This window comes from Panthera tigris, chromosome B1 (assembly GCF_018350195.1).
Source record: "Panthera tigris isolate Pti1 chromosome B1, P.tigris_Pti1_mat1.1, whole genome shotgun sequence".
Lineage (NCBI taxonomy): Eukaryota > Metazoa > Chordata > Mammalia > Carnivora > Felidae > Panthera > Panthera tigris.
The window spans coordinates 143,119,940-143,139,143 of NC_056663.1; the positions used below are offsets into that span (position 1 = coordinate 143,119,940).

General features: G+C 40.4%; 1 protein-coding gene across 4 annotated transcripts in view; it reads left to right on the forward strand.

The window, feature by feature from the left end:
• The window catches only part of PPEF2 (protein phosphatase with EF-hand domain 2), a 32,377-nt gene extending 13,930 nt beyond the window's left edge, over positions 1–18,447 (forward strand). For 3 of the 4 annotated variants that reach the window (XM_042984369.1, XM_042984368.1, XM_042984370.1), the window contains 11 exons: positions 113–159; positions 1,161–1,327; positions 1,793–1,829; positions 1,920–2,069; positions 5,607–5,990; positions 7,777–7,962; positions 9,067–9,209; positions 12,506–12,612; positions 13,921–14,084; positions 14,809–14,896; positions 17,764–18,447. In XM_042984369.1, the coding sequence (XP_042840303.1) occupies positions 113–159; positions 1,161–1,327; positions 1,793–1,829; positions 1,920–2,069; positions 5,607–5,990; positions 7,777–7,962; positions 9,067–9,209; positions 12,506–12,612; positions 13,921–14,084; positions 14,809–14,896; positions 17,764–18,002 (1,712 nt within the window). In that variant the 3' untranslated portion in view covers positions 18,003–18,447. The remainder of the gene's footprint in view (positions 1–112; positions 160–1,160; positions 1,328–1,792; positions 1,830–1,919; positions 2,070–5,606; positions 5,991–7,776; positions 7,963–9,066; positions 9,210–12,505; positions 12,613–13,920; positions 14,085–14,808; positions 14,897–17,763) is intronic. The other variant, XM_042984371.1, reaches the window with a different exon arrangement.
• Positions 18,448–19,204: the final 757 nt, after the last annotated feature.

Here is a 19,204-nt window from a genome sequence, read left to right on the forward strand (position 1 = left end):
AAAGTAACCATAACTTTGTCAGATTTTTCTGGGTATTTTCCTTTTTATAGTAAAAATGAGACACAGTGGTAAGGACCAGTGAAAACTGATATTCTTTTTCTGTCTTTGTTAGGAGATTTACATGGCCAGTTGGATGACTTAATATTTATATTTCATAAGGTATGAATGTTTAAGATCCTGTCTTGCTCTGAGGCTTATTTTGGAAGTATCTATTAACAAAATGCTTAAGTATTGCTTGGATTTTTTAAATATTACTTTATCTTTTTATTTTTAAAACATTTTCTTTTATGTTTATTTATTTTTGAGAGAGAGAGAGACAGAGTGTGAGTAGAGGAGAAGCAGAGAGAGAGGGAGATGCAGAATCTGAAGTAGGCTCCAGGCTCTGAGCTGTTAGCACAGAGCCCGATGTGGGGCTCAAACCCACGAACCGTGAGATCATGACCTGAGCCGAAGTCGGATGCTTAACCAACTGAGCCACCCAGGCGCTCAAAAATATTACTTTAAGTCATTAAAAAATAATACATAGTAGCAAATATATAATATAAAAGTCAGTACTATATTATATTTTAGTATATTTTTGTAAACTGTTTTAAAAGTCTGAGGTTAACAAAGAGAAAGAATCCTTACTTAGTGATTGATTTTTTTTCCAAATAAAGAAAATTATTGATTATCAAAGCAACTGAAAGCTATTTTCCTATCCATTTTTAGTTATAAAATGTAGAACGTGTAACAGCATACATGAATGTCCTATTAATGTAATATTACTTTACATATATACTGTGCTTCCCCAAGCATTTTCCCACTTATTGTATCCTTTAATCCTGAGGAAACTGACAGCTATTGTTATTATTACTAAAGATATTGTGGCCAGAATTTAAAACTGGCTTTTGGATCACAAGCTTGGTGTCCTTTGCACATACCATATGGCAAAACTCTGGCTTTGTATAAAGCACTTATTTTGATGAGCACGCTAGAAAGAAAATATAAGACCAATAAAAAAATACTTCCATCTTTTATTGACAATTCACATTTGGAGAAGAGCCAGAAAGCACAGAATTGGTGTTCGATCTGACGTAACTGTCAAATGCCCATTGGCTTGACCTGATTTCCTATTCCCTTCCTTTGTTGCCACTTCTTGGACTTGTCTTCTTTTTGGGAAGAATGGCCTCCCGTCACCAGAGAGGGCCTACGTCTTCAATGGTGACTTCGTTGATCGAGGCAAGGATTCAGTAGAGATCCTGATGGTTCTTTTTGCCTTCATGTTGGTTTACCCAAAAGAGTTCCATCTTAATCGAGGAAACCATGAGGACCATTTGGTGAACTTACGGTAACAAACTCAAACACACTTGGGTATTTGATGTTTACTTGTGATTGAAAAGTTACTTTGTTAGAACTTCTTATTTGTTAGGTACCTTTTCAAGTAGTTTTCCAATTTTTTAAAGGAATACACAATATGTAACATTAAAATATTTCTTACAAACCTACATATTATCCTACTTTTAATAAAACCATTAAATGTTTTTCCACATATCCGTACTCTTTATCATATGAACAATAAAACTCACTGTAGAAAAACTAAGAAATACAGATAAACAAAAGGAAGAACGTTAAAATATCCCCTAATTTCTTGACCCAGAGTTAATGCTATAATTGTAAACATTTAGCAATTATTCCTCAGTCTCTTTTCTATATATTTGAGTATATGTATATAGTATATGAATTCTTATAAAAATTCAATTATACCATAAGTGTTGTCATTAAATTTAATATCTAGTTTTGCTTCTAAATCTAGATACGGCTTTACCAAGGAAGTGATGCATAAATATAAGGTATGCTGCCTTTAAAAGCAAGTTTTTCTTAGTTCAGATAAGTTAAGTGTATCACTTGAAAATTATTATCTTCTTAATATCATTTTTCAGACACATGGCAAGAAAATACTAAAAATACTGAAAGATGTTTTCTGTTGGCTTCCTCTGGCCACTCTGGTTGATGAGAAGGTCCTGATTCTTCATGGCGGAGTGTCAGACATGACCGACCTGGAGCTCTTGGCTAAACTAGACAGGCACAAGGTACTGGCCAAGTAATGAAATAGTGCATATTTCACCATAATTTAACCCAGTTCATAATAATAACAACCCAGTTCATAATAATTTAACCCAGTCACTGCCTACATAAAGTCAATGTCATTTTGCATGCTGACTCCAGGTGACTTAATAAGGGCTGTTAAGGATGCCATGAGGGGCGCCTCAGTGGCTCAGTTGGTTAAGTGTCTGACTTCAGCTCTGGTCATGATCTCAAGGTTCGTAGGTTTGAGCTCTGTGCTGACAGCTCAGAGCCTGAAGCCAGCTTCAAATTCTGTTCTCCCTCTCTCTCTGCCCCTCTCCCACTTGCGCTCTGTCTCTCTCTCTCTTTCTCTCTAAAAAATCAATAAACATTAAAAGATTAAACAAACAAGGAATATACATCTGGGCTCAAGGAGCAAGTGTGCTACGATCCATTAGTGATGTTTCTATGGACATGATAGTGGGGAGTGGCAGCTAGAGCCATCTATTTGCTATCCCTGACCTAGACAGTTCTAATAAACACCCCCATTCAGTGTACCTGAAGAGCCTCTACCTCTCAAATAACTCAGTTAAACTCAACAAAGGTTTTAAGTGCATGCTTCATTCAGGGAGGATGCTATTGGCAGACAGAAAAACGATGATCAATTTCGAATTAAACTCAACAACTATGGTTAAAGTGCTTACTATGTGCAAAGGAAGTGGTAGGGGTGATACAAAGATAACCAGAGGTGGTGCCTGCCCTAAAGAAATTTACAATAACCAGCAGGAGGAGGGAGTGAGAGACAGAATGCATTATACTCCCATATTAATATGTCTCTATTTTCTGTTTCACTTTGGAAGTAAAAATTTAGAAAACAAGAATTCTATTTTCTTTTAATCATAGATTTTTAACAATTGAATGGTGTCTTATGGCTTCTGAACTCCCAGCTGCCCTTTCCAAAACACAGGAATCCCTACTACGACATCTTTGACAACATTTGCCTGAGCAATTACTACACAAGCTAGTGTGCTCTGGGCAACTCTAATTAATATACAAGTCTTTGTGATATTAGACATAAATGAAAGAGCATGGCTTTGGAATCAGACAGACTGGATTTGAATCTGGGAACATGCAGCACTTGGCTGATATGGCAGCTGTGTTTTACTAGGTTATCCAAGAACCAAGCCTCCTTATGTCTTGTTATTCTGCGGTCCTTAGCGTGTCTTTCCTGAGCCCTCATCTTATAGGCCAAGATGGCCTGCCACCACATCTGTATTCCAAGCAATAGGATAGAGGGAGGAAGAGGGGAAGAATATCCCTGCCCTTTAAAGACACAGGAAAGAAGTTGTATACATCTCTTCTGCTCTCATCCCATTGTTCAGAAAGTAGTTACATGACTACTCCTTGCTGGAAGGGAGGCTGGAAATGCAGCCTTCTGGCTGGCTGGCCACATGCCTAGCACAAAAGCTAGGGTTTCCATTCCTATGACAAAGAAGGGGAAAAGAGATGGGGGAGAATGGTAGTCTCTGACACACAGATACTGAAGTATGGAACTGTGTTCTTTTTTCCTTGAGTAGGTATGGTGAGTGGTTGGATAGGCTAGAAATGGATAAAAATTCTTTTCCTGCTACTTATAGTTATAATTCCTTGAAAAAGTTATTTAACCTACTGTAACCTCAGTTTCTGAATCTATACAATAGGAGAGTGAATGATTGTATCATAGATGTTGTGAGGATTAAATGAAAATATATGTGCATGTGCCTTACAAAATTTATACTCAATAAGTGGAAATAGTATTAACTACATTTGGCTGAAGTGACAGAAAACTTCAAACAACAATGCCTTGTGATTATTTCTTCCTTCTGTAAATAAACACTGGAAGCAAGCAGTCCAGGGCTGGTAGTAATACCACAAAGTCACTAGAGGCCCAGTGTTCTGCTCTCTTGTTGCTCTACCATGCTACATCATGGCCCAACGTGGCTACTTGAGCTCCAGCCATCACAACCATATTCTAGCAGCATAACTTAGAAAGTAGAAGAAAGGCATGTTTCTTCCCTCTAAGGACACTCAGTTGTATACAGAATTTTTGTTCATATTTCTGTTCAGAATTTTGTCATATGTTAACATCTAGCTGAAAGGCAGGTTGGCAAGTGTAGTCCTCATTCTAGGTGGTATCTGTAAGAATCTGGGTTTCTATTGCTAAGGAAGAAGAGTAGACAGATGGTAGGGTAGCCACACACTACCTTAGTCTGCCCCTGTTGCTCCCCACATTTTCATGCACACCCCGCTCATCCCCTCCCCAATGGAGTCTACACTCAGGTCTCATCCAATGATTGCATCCAGTTCAAAGCCCAAGGTTTCTGGATTCAAGTCCTATTTGTCAAGGTCTGCCTATGGCCCTTTGGGGTCTGGTGACTAAAAGATGAGTTCTGTGTCCCTGCACCCAAAAACTCAGTGTTGGAAGGGGGAAAGGATAACTCCTTGGAAGAGGTGGGGGAGGGGACGCCTGCAACGTTTTCAACAGCTTCCTCCAAAACCTTCATTATAAATCCCCTTTCTTCTTCTCCATAATCTCAACCCTTTCGTGTTCTTTGTGGAAGAGAAGGTGCCCACGGGACCTAAAACCAGCTCTTAGTCTGCGTGATGTCTGGCACCTTATATTTTTTTTTTTAATTCAAATATTCTGTTCTGCTGCGTCTATGTCTATGTATGGAGGTAGAGACAGCAAGTCACGATAAAGCAGATGATCTCATGGGAAGAATCACATTTAATTATGTAAACAGGAGAAGTAGGAAGTTTGGGGAAAGAATGCTAAAGAACAGTTTGCTTTCTGGAGCTTAGCAAAAAGCTGACTTCCCAGTAGTTTGCAAAGCTCTGGGGAGGGGTGACAAGGCCATTTGTACCAAGTCCAGGAACCACTTGGGAGGAAAACACAAAGTACGAGCTCTGGAGTCAGATTTCTGGGTTCAGTCCTGGTAATGTTTTAGTATCTCTGCACCTCAGTTTTCTTATCTGTACTATAAATGAGGATGCTGTCTCAAAGGAGTGTGAAGGCTAATCGGTTAATTCACGTAAAACTAAAAATGAGGATGCAATCTCATGGTGGCGACCTGAGAGCTAATCAGTGAATTCATGATAAGTACCCAGGATAGCACCTATTTACCAAGGGCCCGATACATAGTAACACGATTATTCTCCTTAATAATCAAAGTTAGGGATGCCTCTGGGGGATAGATTAATAACTTCCTTGAAATAAAGTTATCTGGGGGTCAAAAGGGGACTGACGGTCTGGCCCTCACTATGAGTTGCAACACGATGAGAAGGAGAGGGGGTTATGACTCTGTTTACATTTGGTGGCCTTTCACTCTCTATGGCCAGGGGCTGGGGCTGCCTGGGAAGTCATCCAGTGCTTATCCAAAGTTAGAGAACACCTCTGTTCCGTTCTACTCAATCTCGATGCCTGTCGAAATATCATTCAGGTTCTGCTGACCCTCTCTGAGTGTCCTTCCCTGTTCTTGCCCCAAGAACAACTCAACATCTTTGTCTTCTCTGGACATTTTTAGATTGTTTCCACCATGAGGCACAAAACGAGAAAGGAGAACGGGAAACAGGTGAAGAAGGAGGAAGCCAACCAGAAGAGCTCCGCAGGGAGACCCACCCCGTGGTTTCTCCCCCAGAGCCGCTCTCTCCCCGCTTCGCCCCTTCGCCTGGGCTCCCTCCAGGCGCACAGAGCCGGCCGCTCATCCAGCATTCCCTGCGGCGCCCCCCGGGACGCGAAGGAGCTAGCCCGGCAGGTGCGGCGCTCCGTGGACCTGGAGCTGGACAGGTGCCGGCAGCAAGCAGGCTTCCCGGTGAGCTGGGGGAAAGAAGAGGCCTCGCCGTGCACGCCAGAAGCGGATTCAGGAGCAGAGGAGCCGCTGGAGCCCACGCAGGAGGAGTGGAGGCAGGTGGGTTGTGACCGGGTGCTGCCCCCTGGAATGTGGCCGTCTTCCGGAGGGGCTTTTAAAAAACAGAACAAGCCTCTTCCCTCCATGTAAATTCGGGGTATTTTTTCCCACCTCCTTCACTCTCCCCCTGTGGTTAGAACACCCCCAGAAGAACATTAGTATTTGCTTAATGGCTCATATGTTTTAGAGTTTGAAAGAGCACAGGGTGATGTGGCCGATGGACTCTATTGCCTGAGCAAATTTGGTTTAGTGACCTAGCATCGTTGGGGTAGGAAGGTAAGCCATGATTTACTGGGTGCTATTTTATGATGTTTTGTGTTGCGTGTGTCAGAAAGATGGCCATTGTAGCTCAAGGCCAAAAGGGTTAGGTCAGCAACTTCTGTCCTTCTCTGTTATCAGGCAAATAAAGGCTTTTCTAAGATCTCCAGAGATGTGTCCTATGGCCACCCCTTGCTGCAAGGGACGCTGGGAAAGCACATATTTTGCTAGGCACAGTGCCACCTCAAACACCTCATCAGAGTTCTGTTAACAAGGAAGAAGAAGGAAAACAAATACAGAGTAGGCACTCATGGTGTTTGCCTAACTATGACTCTGGCAGCCAAATGCAGGGCACATTTCACTGGGGCAAGACTGTGGCAGGGAAGCTTGTAATCCATGTGGTGAGTTTGTGTAGTAGTGTTAGCAGAACGATGTGAACTTGCTGGTGTTCGACCATTTTTGACCTATAAAAATGGCAGGTTTTTTTTTTTTTTTTATTGGTTCATCCAGTAAAGAAAAGGAATTCAGAATTATTTTAGAGCTGAAATTAGCAGAACGGGCTGATTGACCAGATGGAGGGTGGCGAGAAAGAGGAGTCACAGCTGACTCTGAGGCTGGAAACCTCAGAGAGAGAGATGGTGAGTTTAGGCTACGTTCTCCCTGCACTATCGATCTGGGCTTCAACATCAACTTAGAATGGAAATTTATAAATAAATAAATAAATAAATAAATAAATAAATAAATAAATAATTTTTTTAATTTTTTATTTGCAAATGCTGAGGGGCGCCTGGGTGGTTCAGTTGGTTGAGTGTCCGACTTCCGCTCAGGCCATGATCTCCTGGTCCGTGAGTTCGAGCCCCACGTTGGGCCCTGTGCTGACAGTTCAGAGGCTGGAGCCTGCTTCGGATTCTGTGTCTCCCTCTCTCTCTGCCTCTCCCCCACTTGTGTTCTCTTTCTCTCAAAAATAAACATCAAACAAAATTTTTTTTTTAATGCTGACATTACTTTAAGAAATGAAGCATTTGATTGCACATTCTCAGGACCACACCTGATACCTGTGAATGCTGGAGGAGAGATTGTATTGCCAGGCCCAGATGTCTGCCTTCTCTTTGGGGCAAATGTCCAGGAGCCTGGAGCACTGGGGCTCACTGAAGACAACTGGCTCTGATCAAAGCATCTACCAGAGCAGTTCCCTTTTAATCTGTTTTACGTGTTGAGCTTTCACGTGAGACTTACTTCCAAGAAAGTGGGTACAAGCTTGTCAAACAATATGCACATACCCACGCTCATTCCATGAATAATAAAAAGATTCTGAAACCTCAGGGATTCAAAATATAAACATATGTCAAACATTGATTATGCAAAAAATTATTCCCTTATTTTTATTCAAATATCTGTATCCTCTTCCTTTCTTCCTCCTCCTGTTACTCCTTTTCCTTCTCTTCCTCTTCCCCCTCCTCTTCTCATAGGAATGACTCTGAATCTCTGTCTAGATTTTAGGAAAGAAACCATCTCTTGGTCTCTCCAGGTGGTAGATATACTGTGGAGTGATCCCATGGCTCAGGAGGGCTGTAAGGCCAACACTGTTCGAGGAGGAGGCTGTTATTTTGGACCCAATGTGACAGAACGGTTGCTACAGAAATACAACCTGCAATTCCTGATCCGCTCACACGAGTGCAAACCTGAAGGCTATGAGTTCTGCCACAGCCGCAAGGTGGGTGGGCCATCTGCAGAAGCCCACGAGTAGTCCATATTGCTCCTCCCAGGCCTGGATGAGCTCAGGCTCCTGCTTTCCCACAATCCACTGTGTCTTATATTTGTTAGTCACTTGCTCAAAGCGACTAGGTCCTTTACTGTTATTTATCCTTGGCTCTCATCGCCTCTTTAAACCTCAAAATTCGATTGCTACCACCACTCACCAATACCCTGAGAGGAGAAAAAGGGGCAGATATTGTCCCATCTTGTGGCTAGAAATATGGCCTGGTGCTTTCCCAGGCATATCTCTATTCTGTAAGTCACGCTGCTCACTGGCACATATTTCAAACAACAGTACAGGGTAACAGGATTTCTGCACTGTGCCCCAGGCAGGGATTCAGGATTGTTTGTCTTCTCAGGAGTGTAGTTAACGTCCTGTCTGATCTTTGGACATCTTAATCCTACAATGTTAGCCTAGCCCAATGCCACTAGGATGAGAGTATTCCCACAAAAACTAACTCTACAGGAGAATAACAGCTTTCCATGTGGGGGAAAAAAAAGATCAACTAATCTGAGAAATGTTTGGTTAAACAGTTATACAAGTTTCTCTACTGCAGGACTTCTGAGAACCATTAGTTTCCTATATTCCTTGTAAATCTCCAAGAAGAGATACACTGTCTACCATTTCCCAATGTATTGACAATGGAAACTTTTTCCACAGAGCATCTCAGGAGGCACAGTACTCTGTAGGAAACTCTACTTTGAGGCCTCACACCAGCTTTGATAACTGGCTTGCCAATTGTAATGACCCTTCCTAATTTATCTGTTCCAGCTTGCCTCTAAGTTGAACCAAATGAAGTGTTTTCTGTTACCCCTGCTATTGTACTTGGGATAAAAATGTGAAGAAAACATGTTGTGGATGTCCTATCAGAATCCAAGTTGCTATTACTGGAGCCACCACTCCTGCCCTACCAGCATTGATGACTTTAAAAAAAATTTAAAAGATCTGTAGGCGAGGTCAAGAAAGAAGAGCAGCTCCTGAAGTTGGGTTGGGCCCTATCAGATTGAGAGTCAAGAGTTCTTCAGCGAACCTGAACGCCTTTCTCTCTCTGTTTTGATTTAGGTGTTAACCATCTTTTCTGCTTCCAACTACTATGAAGTCGGCAGTAACAGAGGGGCCTATGTCAAACTGGGGCCAGCCCTGACCCCGTACATCGTGCAGTATCAAGCTAACAAGGTGACCCACATGCTGACCATGAGGCAAAGGCAAGACTTTTTAATGAATGATTTTCCGAAAACCAGAATGACGGTGTTTGTGGAGCCTTTGAAATGTCAAACATCATTACATTTATCCACATTCTAAGTGAAAATTCAAAATGTAGCTCTGTTAGTAGTAAGGTCTACAATAGACATTCTAGCAGGGGCCTCTTCCTTCTCCTCCATACACTTGAAGATCTGTACTGACCCATCATGAATGGGAGTAACAAATTTGTTTCCCGCAGGAGTTATTCTCAATGGGCACATCTTGGGTAAAGTCCATGTACCAGGCCACTAAGTCTTTCCAGGACCACTCTTCTGTTTTCTCTCATCTTTAAAGGGTTTGTGTTACTCCCTAAGCCAGAGCCGAAGGTTCTTTGCTTTCAAGGGATTTGACAGATGGGTTTCAGTTCACACATTTGTTAGCAATGCCGTTTTCTCCCTGGGAAGGAAGCATATAATATTTCTTAAATGGCTTCTGTTGAGATGCTTCTGAATTCTAACCTTAGTTGTGAGCTTACCACACACTAAGTGCTATTATAAAGAAGTTATATGTAGTATCTAACAATGGACTTACGAAATTCATACTAATTTCAGTTTTATAGAAGAGATCGTTAAAGAACACAGATGAAATCAGCTAGCCCATGGTCACACAGCTAATAACACAGTGAAGGCAAGCCTTGATACAGGCAGTCTTATTTCAGAAATCACATACTTAACAGACACGCAGGATTGCCTCCTACCAGGAAGATGGCCCCAGAGTATATAAGCTGCCAACAGATACAGTTTTAGTGCTACTGAGCAAGCTTCTCTAATTATCAGAGGAACTAATTAGAAATCAAAACAAGTTTGACATAAACCCTGGAAAGAGAACATACTAATATTTACCATCTGCCTTGTGTGAGTGCTATAAAAGTGCATTATTTTAAATCACTCTTGAGTTACTAAATATGAAGAGTTATTAAACACTTAAGTTATTTAAAAAAATCAAGGCCAGCCTCACTCAAGAAGTTTTATATGAAAATTTAAACTCATTAAGTGATAGTCAAACCCCCTGTGCAGCAGAATCATCTGTGGAGCTTTACAAAAAAATCAGCCGCCCTAGCCTCCGCAGCCCCACCAAATTGGAATCTCCAGGGGTGGGCCCCAGGCAACTGGAACACCACAATTCCATATGGTTTAGGTACATATGGAATCACTACAAATGAAGTCACTGTAGGGAATCCTATAGAGAGTATGTTTTAGTAATGTAATCAAAGAGCTCTTTGAGGGGCACCTGAGTGTCTGTCATTTAAGCATCTAGCTTCAACTCAAGTCATGATCTCATGGTTGTGGGTTCAAGCCGTGTTGGGCTCTGTGCTGACAGCTCAGAGCCTGGAGCCTGCTTCGGATTCTGTGTCTCCCTGTCTCTCTGCCTCTCACCTGCTTGTGCTCTGTCTCTCTGTCTCTCTCAGAGACAGATGTTTAAATGTTTAAAATGTTTAAACATTAAAATGTTTAAATGTTTTAAATGTTTAAAATAAACATTTTAAAAAATTAAAAAAAAAAGAGCTCTTTGAAATATTCATTGATTATATTAAAGCAAGTAAACATCATCCAATTTACCCAGAAGTCACTTGTCCGTCAACTTCAACTCCCTGGAGTGCAGTGGACACGTTAGATGTCTCTGACCATCTATGATTGATGTCTCAATGTCCATAAACTCAAGATCATGTCTTTTTCTTAGAAGAGCCCTCATTCAGAATCCATTTACTTTGGGTTTACACCCATGTCTCACAATAATAGGTCAAGATTGATTCCTGGTCCTACCCTGTATCAGCTATGTGACCTTGGATTACTGACTTTGTAATGGGATAATAATCAGACCTACTTCAGTGGGTGTTGGAGGATTAAGATAACCATGCAGATCTCTGCACTTAGTTAGTGTTCAATGTTTCTGGCTTGATGTAGAAACCAAGAGCCTTATACATCTAGACAGCTCCCGAGAGCATCACTATACTACATCCCTGTATGATAATGATTGATGACTGCAAGTTAGTAGAAGATAGTTTAAATGCTTTGCCAGACCAGTGGTTTGTTAACTTTTGGAGAGAAGGGAGTCCCATACTGCTTTTAACCTTTGATGAAACAGTGAACTCCCTCCAGAAAAAAAACAAATAAATTCACGTACCCATACGATTTGGGATGAGTTTTGGGCACTTCACACTCTACTAGGGGTCTGGTGGAGTCCACTTAAGGTCTATTACAATAACCACCTTAAACTGCAAGGAAAATTTTCATCAAGCATGATTAAAACTCTGTGTGTGTGTGTGCACGTGTATGTGCTCACATGTGTGTGTGTAACTTTTAGCCGTTGAAAAGACAGGATATCCGGTCATAATTTATAGAATGGCTATAAATGAGGCATGACAAAGTATATATTTACCTTTATCTCTTTGTATCTTTTTATTGATTCAACTACAGATATTTATTGAACACTTACTTGGGCAAAGTGCTATGCCCAGAATTACCCTTTTGATCCAATAAGAATGAGAAAACTAAATTAATGTTATTTTGTTATTCAAAATCTGGCCTTGTGCCTATTTAACATAATAATAAATTATAAGGAATGCATATGATTATATTAGAAGATACCATTTACTGAGTGCTTTCAATGTGCTGGGCTTTCTTCTAAGTGCTTTATATGAATTTACTTTTTTAATCTTCACAATAATCCTGTGAGGTAGGTACATTTTTAAGAAATGTTTATTTATTCATTTATTTTGAGAGAGAGAAAGAGAGAGCAGGGGAGGGGCAGAGAGAGAAAGAGAGAGAGAATCCCAAGCAGGCTCCATGCTGTCAGCACAGAGCCCAATGCGGGGCTCAAACTCACAAACAGTGAGATCATGACCTGAGCAGAAATCAAGAGTTGGACGCTTAACCAACTGAGCCACCCAGGTGGCCCGAGGTAGGTACCATTTTTATCCCTATTTTTCCCTTGAGGAAACTGAGGTGCAGTGCAGGTAGCTAACTTTACCACAAAGGTGGTCTTTTTCCAGAAGTTTTGCTGTAACCACTCTTCTGTACTGGATAGGACACAGCAGGTCCTATTTGTCCATGGCACGGAGGAGTGGGAGGGCAGTGGGGAGAAATAAGAGATGAAACTCTTTGTTCAAAAACTGAGCTCTTCTCCCCGAAACTGAGTTCTAGGAAGGTTGAGACATTAAGAAAGAGAGAGGAGGAATGTGGTAAAAACAAAACAAAACCCCTCACTATTTCCTCTATGTTAACTTTTTAAAAATGTTTCTTTTCATCTCCTGTCCCAGGATTAGCAGAGTAGAGGAGTCAGCTCTGAGAGCTCTGCGGGAAAAGTTATTTGCTCATTCCTCAGATCTTCTTGGTGAATTTAAGAAGCATGATGCAGATAAAACTGGTAAGACTCAGAAAATAAAATATTCATAGAAGAAGGAAGCTCAACAACGACAACAACAACAACAACAACAACAAATCTGTCTTGCAGAAGTTATCAAATCAATATTTGTTGAATTAGTGGTAACTAATTGGGGCACCTGGGTGGCTTAGTTGGTTAAGCCCTGACTTTGGCTTAGGTCATGATCTCTTGATTTGTGAGTTCAAGCCCCTCATCGGGCTCTGTGCTGAGAGCTCACAGCTGGAGCCTGCTTTGGATTCGGTGTTTCCCTCTTAGTCTCTGCCCCTCCTCCACTCATACTCTGTCCTTCTCTCTCTAAGAAACAAATAAACATTAAAAAAATTAAATAATAATGAACTAAGATAAGCAAAGGACATTCTTTGACTACTTTCTTCATTTTATTCAGCTTAATGTTCCAGTTATCTTTTCTAAATTTTATAATTCCAAGCTTTTAACAGAATGTGAATGTAGCTAAATATAGATGGAGATGGTAAAAATAAATGGAGTCAAGGGGAGGGTGACAAGGCCAGAACTAAGCAAAAAGCAATAGGTTTGGAAGGTTAGAAGAACATATCCAAGATTTGCAAAAAAGGTTAGTGATTTGGCTTCTTGTTATTTAGTGTGTACGTATCTGTTCTGTGCTCTGTTATTAAAGCTAGAAATTTTGTCTTTGCTCAACTTAATGGAATGTCTAATATACATTGACCACACATAGCCTTATTAGAAAATTAGTAACAGTCATAAATACATAGCAATATGTGTTCATATACATATCAACAACGAATGCTGTATATATATATATAATGTATATATCTGTTCATATATATAATCATGTATAATATCTGTATATGTATATACATATATACGTATATATGTATAATATCTATTCATATACATAACAAAAACCAATGCTGTGTGTGCGTGTGTGTAAAGTTTAGGATATTATTTATGGGAGTGTTGTGTGACTTTTCAATTGTTTTCCCAGGGTTAGCAAATAAAAACAGGGTAACTAATTAAATTTAAATTATAGATAGGCAACAAACAATTTTAAGGTCTAATAATGTCCCGTGCAATATTTGAGCCATATACTTTGTGGTCTGTCTGAAATTCATATTTAATTGAGCATTCTGTATTTTATCTTGCAACCCTAGTTTCCAGTGTACTCGACCTTGACCAACAAAAATAGTGAGAGTGCCCATTATTTCTATTACCTACAGACAGCAAGAAGTATGTCAGGATAGAAAGGCATGCACTCTGGGCAGGACACTAGACTTATAAGTGACAAGTCAACAAATTAGCTCTTTCCTGTAGGTTTAATTACCTTTAGTGACTGGGCAGAAGCCGTGGAGTCTGTGTTGCATCTAGGACTGCCATGGCGGATGCTGAGGCCACAGCTGGTGAACAGCTCAACGGATAACACATTAGAGTACAAGTCCTGGCTGGAGGATTTGGCCAAAGAACAACTGAACCGTGAGGTAATGGTGTGAAAATGGTGGGTGAAGGCACACTGTGGGCCATGAGTCTCCTTATGGAGAGCTTTGAATCAGAAATAGTCAAATATTGAGAGCCCAAAAAAGAAGATGGATGAGAAAAAGGAACTATTTGTTGGGTTTCTATATGTCACATTTTGTGTTAAGCAACTTACATATGCTGCCTCAGTTTATCCTCAAAATACCTACCCCGTGAGGCTAGTATTATCAGTACCATTATACCTATGAGAACAGCTCTCATGAAGCTTCTAAATTGTAGAACTGGGACTCAGACCCAGGTCTGCTGACTTCCTTGGCATTATGCTGCTTCTCCCACTAAAATAAAGAGAAGGATTTATTCAATAAATCCATATTGAATGTTTAATGTACGTGAGGCCTTGGGCTAAGTACTTTTTTAAATGGCTTTATTTCAGTATAAGTCACATACCATATAATTCATCCATTCAAAGTGTATAATTCGTTGTTTGTTTGTTTTTTGTATATTCACTGGTATGTGCAACCATCCCCATGGTCAATATTAGAACAGTTTCATCATGGTCTAGGTACTTCTTAAACCCTTGGGCTATTTGGTAGTCTGAAAGGGTTGGGGATAAAATATCTTCAGTTTTTTCAACCGTATCTTATTGTCAGGGTCGATTGTGTGTTCCTTATATATTAGGACAAGCCTAAACAATAAGATATAGAAAGAAAAATGTCTTTTCTTTTGTAGAACATACAGTCAAGTTTGCTGGAAACACTGTATCGAAACCGATCCAACCTGGAGACCATTTTTAGGATCATAGACAGTGATCATTCAGGTAAAGGCATGTATTATCCTATCACTTCTGACCCATAGCAAATCTTTACCTCCCAGCCTCAGTCTCCTTTCTGGCTATTTAGCTCTCTCCTCAAGCACTTTGGGAACAAAGTAAATAATTATTATGCTTATAAATGGCAGAAACTAGAAAAGTGTTTGAACAATACGAGCAATCCATATAGAAGAGGGGTAGGGCAGAAAAGAATGAAGACAAACTGAATGAGAACTTCTCAGGAAAAAGAGTGGTTAGAAGATGTAATATCCCTATAGTCACATCAAAGATAGTCATGAAGTAATGAAAAGTGTCTAGAGCAGAAAGGCTTTTTACAATCTCACTCCCAACATATTCTTTTTAAATTTCTGATTTTGGTAATTACAGATTCACAAGAAATTATGAAAAAATGTATAGGAAGGTCTTATATACCCTCACCTTTCCCCCCCAGTGGTCCAAAGGCTTTTTTCATTGTCATTACTCTTTCTCCACCTGTTTTTTGATGTAATTCACAAACCATATAATGTGCCCATTTAAAATATTCAGTTCACTGATTCTTGGTATGTTTATAAGGTTGTGTAACCATCATCACTATCTAACTATAAAGCCTTTCATCACCCTAAAAAGAAACCCATACCCATTATCAGTCACTCTCCATCCCTGTCCCTTCTACACCAGCCCTGGCAACCATTAATCCACTTTTTGTCTCTAAGGATTTGCCTCGTCTGGACATTTTGTATAAATGGAATGACACAGTGTATGTGGCCTTTGGTGTCTGGCTTCTTTCACTTTGCATAATGTTTTCAAGGTTCATCCATGTTGTAGCATATATAAGTTCTTCGTTCTTCTTTATAGCTGGACCATATTCCATTGTATGGATATGCCACATTTTGTTTATCCATTTAACAGTTGATAGACATTTAGATTGTTTCCACTTTTGGGCTGTTATGCATGATGGTACTGTGAACATTTATGTACAACTTTTTATGTGAACATATGGTTTTATACTCCCTTGAATATGTTCCTAAGAGTACAATTGCTGAATCATATCATAAAACTATGTTTTACTTTTTGGGGAACTGCCAAACCGTTTTCTACAGTGACTAAAGCATTTTACATTCCTGCTAATGTTTGAGGGTTCCAATTTCTCCACATCCTCACCAGGACTTGTTACTTCCCACCCTTTTTTATAGCCATACTACTGAGTGTGCAGTATTTCATGGTTTTGATCTGCATTTCCTCAATTACCCATGACATTGAGCATCTTTTCATGTGCTTATTGGAAAATTGTATATATTCTCTGGAGAAATGTCTGCTCAAATCCTTTGCCTATTTTTTTTAATTATTCATCTTTTTGTTGTTGATATATATATATATGTATATATATATGCCATTATCATATCTATGGTTTGCAAATATTTTCTCCAACTTTATAGGTTGTCCTTTCACTTTTTTGGTAGTTCCCTTTGATGCACAAAATTTTTTGATTAAAAAAAAGTCAAATTTATTTGTTGTTGTTTGTGCTTTCGGTGTCATATCTAAGAAACCATTATGTAATCCAAGGTCACAAAGATTTACACCTATGGTTTTTTCTAAGAGTTTTAAAGTTTTAGCTCTTCCAGTTAAGTCTTTTATCCATTTTGAGTTAATTTAAAGAAAATTTTTTTTATTCATTTATTTTTAAGAGAGAGACAGAGTGTGTGTTGGGGGGGGGGGGGGCAGAGAGAGGGAGACACAGAATCCGAAGCAGGCTCCAGGCTCTGAGCTGTCAGCACAGAGCCCAACATGGGGCTCGAACTCATGAACCATGAGATCATGACCTGAGCCAAAGTAGGATGTTTAACCAACTGAGCCACCCAGCCGCCCCTTTTTTGAGTTAATTCTCGCTGGTAGTGCGAGATAGGGGGTCTAGCTTCATTCCTTTACATGAGGATATTGAAAAAACAATTCTTTCTCCACTGAATGATCTTGGAACCCTTGTAAAAAAAAGTCAATTGACCATAGGTGTATGGGTCCAAAAGCTTTTTTTTTTAATTTTTTTTTTAACGTTTTTATTTATTTTTGAGACAGAGAGAGACAGAGCATGAATGGGGGAGGGGCAGAGAGAGAGGGAGACACAGAATCAGAAGCAGGCTCCAGGCTCTGAGCCATCAGCCCAGAGCCCGACGCGGGGCTTGAACTCACAGACTGTGAGATCGTGACCTGAGCCGAAGTCGGACGCTTAACCGACTGAGCCACCCAGGCGCCCCTCCAAAAGCTTTTTATAAGCAAAATAAATTATATGTTTGGGATGATTTAATGCATGGTTTCTCAGCAGTGGCACTACTGAAAGGTTAACCCGAGTAATTGTTTTGGGGTCCATCATGACTACTGTAGGATATTTACCAGCATCCCTGGCATTTACCTACTAGATACCACATCAAAAATGTTTCCAGAGGAAGGGAAACAAAATTGCTCCCAGGGGTGATCAATTGGTTTTATGCCACTCCCTTGGGAATTTAAACTAGCTACAAGACCTTGGGTATCTTTGCCTGTTTAACAGTAAGGAGCAGGTTTCCTTGTAAGAATGTCAGAGGAAATGAACATTGAGAACTAAATTGACTCATGCAAGGCAGCTGAGTGGCTCAGTCAGTTAAACTTCTGACTTCAGCCCAGGTCACGATCTCATGATTTGTGAGTTCGAGCCCCGCATCGCGCTCTGTGCTAACAGCTCAGAGCCTGGAGCCTGCTTTGGATTCTTTGTCTCCCTCTCTCTCTGCCCCTCCCCCACCCATGCTCTGTCTCTGTGTCCCAAAAATAAATAAACTTTAAAAAAAAAATAGAAAAAAAAAGAAAACTAGACTGACTCACTGAAGTGACTTCCTCTCTTTGGTAAGGGTTCATCTCACTGGACGAATTCAGGCATACTTGGAAGCTGTTCAGCTCTCATATGAACATCAACATCACAGATGACTGCATCTGTGACCTTGCACGGAGCATTGACTTCAACAAGGATGGCCACATCGACATCAATGAATTCCTGGAGGCCTTCCGTCTTGTGGAGCAATCCTGCTCAGAGGGCAATGCCTCAGATTGCCCACAAACCACAAACACTAATGACAATGGCTGCAGCTAACCAGGCACACACTAAGAGCAGCCTGGTGTTCATTGCCCACGGTGCCTCATAACCAATACTGCACTTGTCGCTGGAATAGCTCCTTTATTCTCCATAGATATGTGGACTTTTATGCTGAGAATTTGCCTACCAGTGTGCATCAGAATCACCTATTTGGGTGTGTGTGGGGTGTGTGTGTGTGTTTAAATATATAGGTAACCCATCCTTGTCTCAGAAGTTTCACAAGGTAAGACCCAAGTATAAATATTTTTAAATTCTGAAGTCCACCCCAGTTAAGAACCACTGATAATTCAACCCCCTCATTGTTTTCATTTTATACCTTTAACTTATTGTTTTAAAAATGTTGTATTGAGGGACACCCCGGTGGCTCACTTAAGCAACTCAGGGTCATGAGTTCAAGTCCCATATTGGGCAATGCGCTGGGCATGAAGCCTACTTTAAAGAAGAAGGAGAAGGAGGAGGAGAAGGAGGAGAAGGAGAAGAAGAAGAAGAAGAAGAAGAAGAAGAAGAAGAAGAAGAAGAAGGTCTTATTTTTTTTAATGTTTATTTATTTTTGAGAGAGGGAGAGTGGGGGAGGGGCAGGGAGTGATGGGGACAGAGGACCCCAAGCAGGCTCCATGCTGACAGCAGAGAGCCTGATGCAGGGCTGAACTCATGAACCAGGAAATCATGACCTGAGCTGAAGTCAGATGCTTAACTGACTGAGGCACCCAGGTACCCCTTATTTTTTTTTAATTAAATGCTTATTTACTTATTTTGAGAAAGAGAGTGAGTATGAGTGGGAGAGGGGCAGAGAGAAAGGGAGAGAGAATCCTAAGCAGGCTCTGCACTGTCAGCACGAAACCCTATGTGGGGCCTGAACCTGGGGACCATGATCACTACCTGAGCCAAGAGTTGGACGCTTAACTGATTGAGCCACTCAGGCCACCGAAAAATGGCTCATTGATAAAGGAAAATTATGAAAAATTGTTTATGCAATCCCATGACTGAAACATATGGATTGTTTTCATTATTACTTTTTCTTGTTGTAACTATAGTTTTTGTATAATTTAATGTTTTGCTTTTTTAAAAAATAAATTCATACCTAATTGTAAATACTTACCTGTGTTGCTACATAGTACTCATGATTATTAGTTTAATGGCTGCATAATTTTCTTCCAGATGGGTGAACTATAGCCATTTTCCAACTGTTAATCACGTGC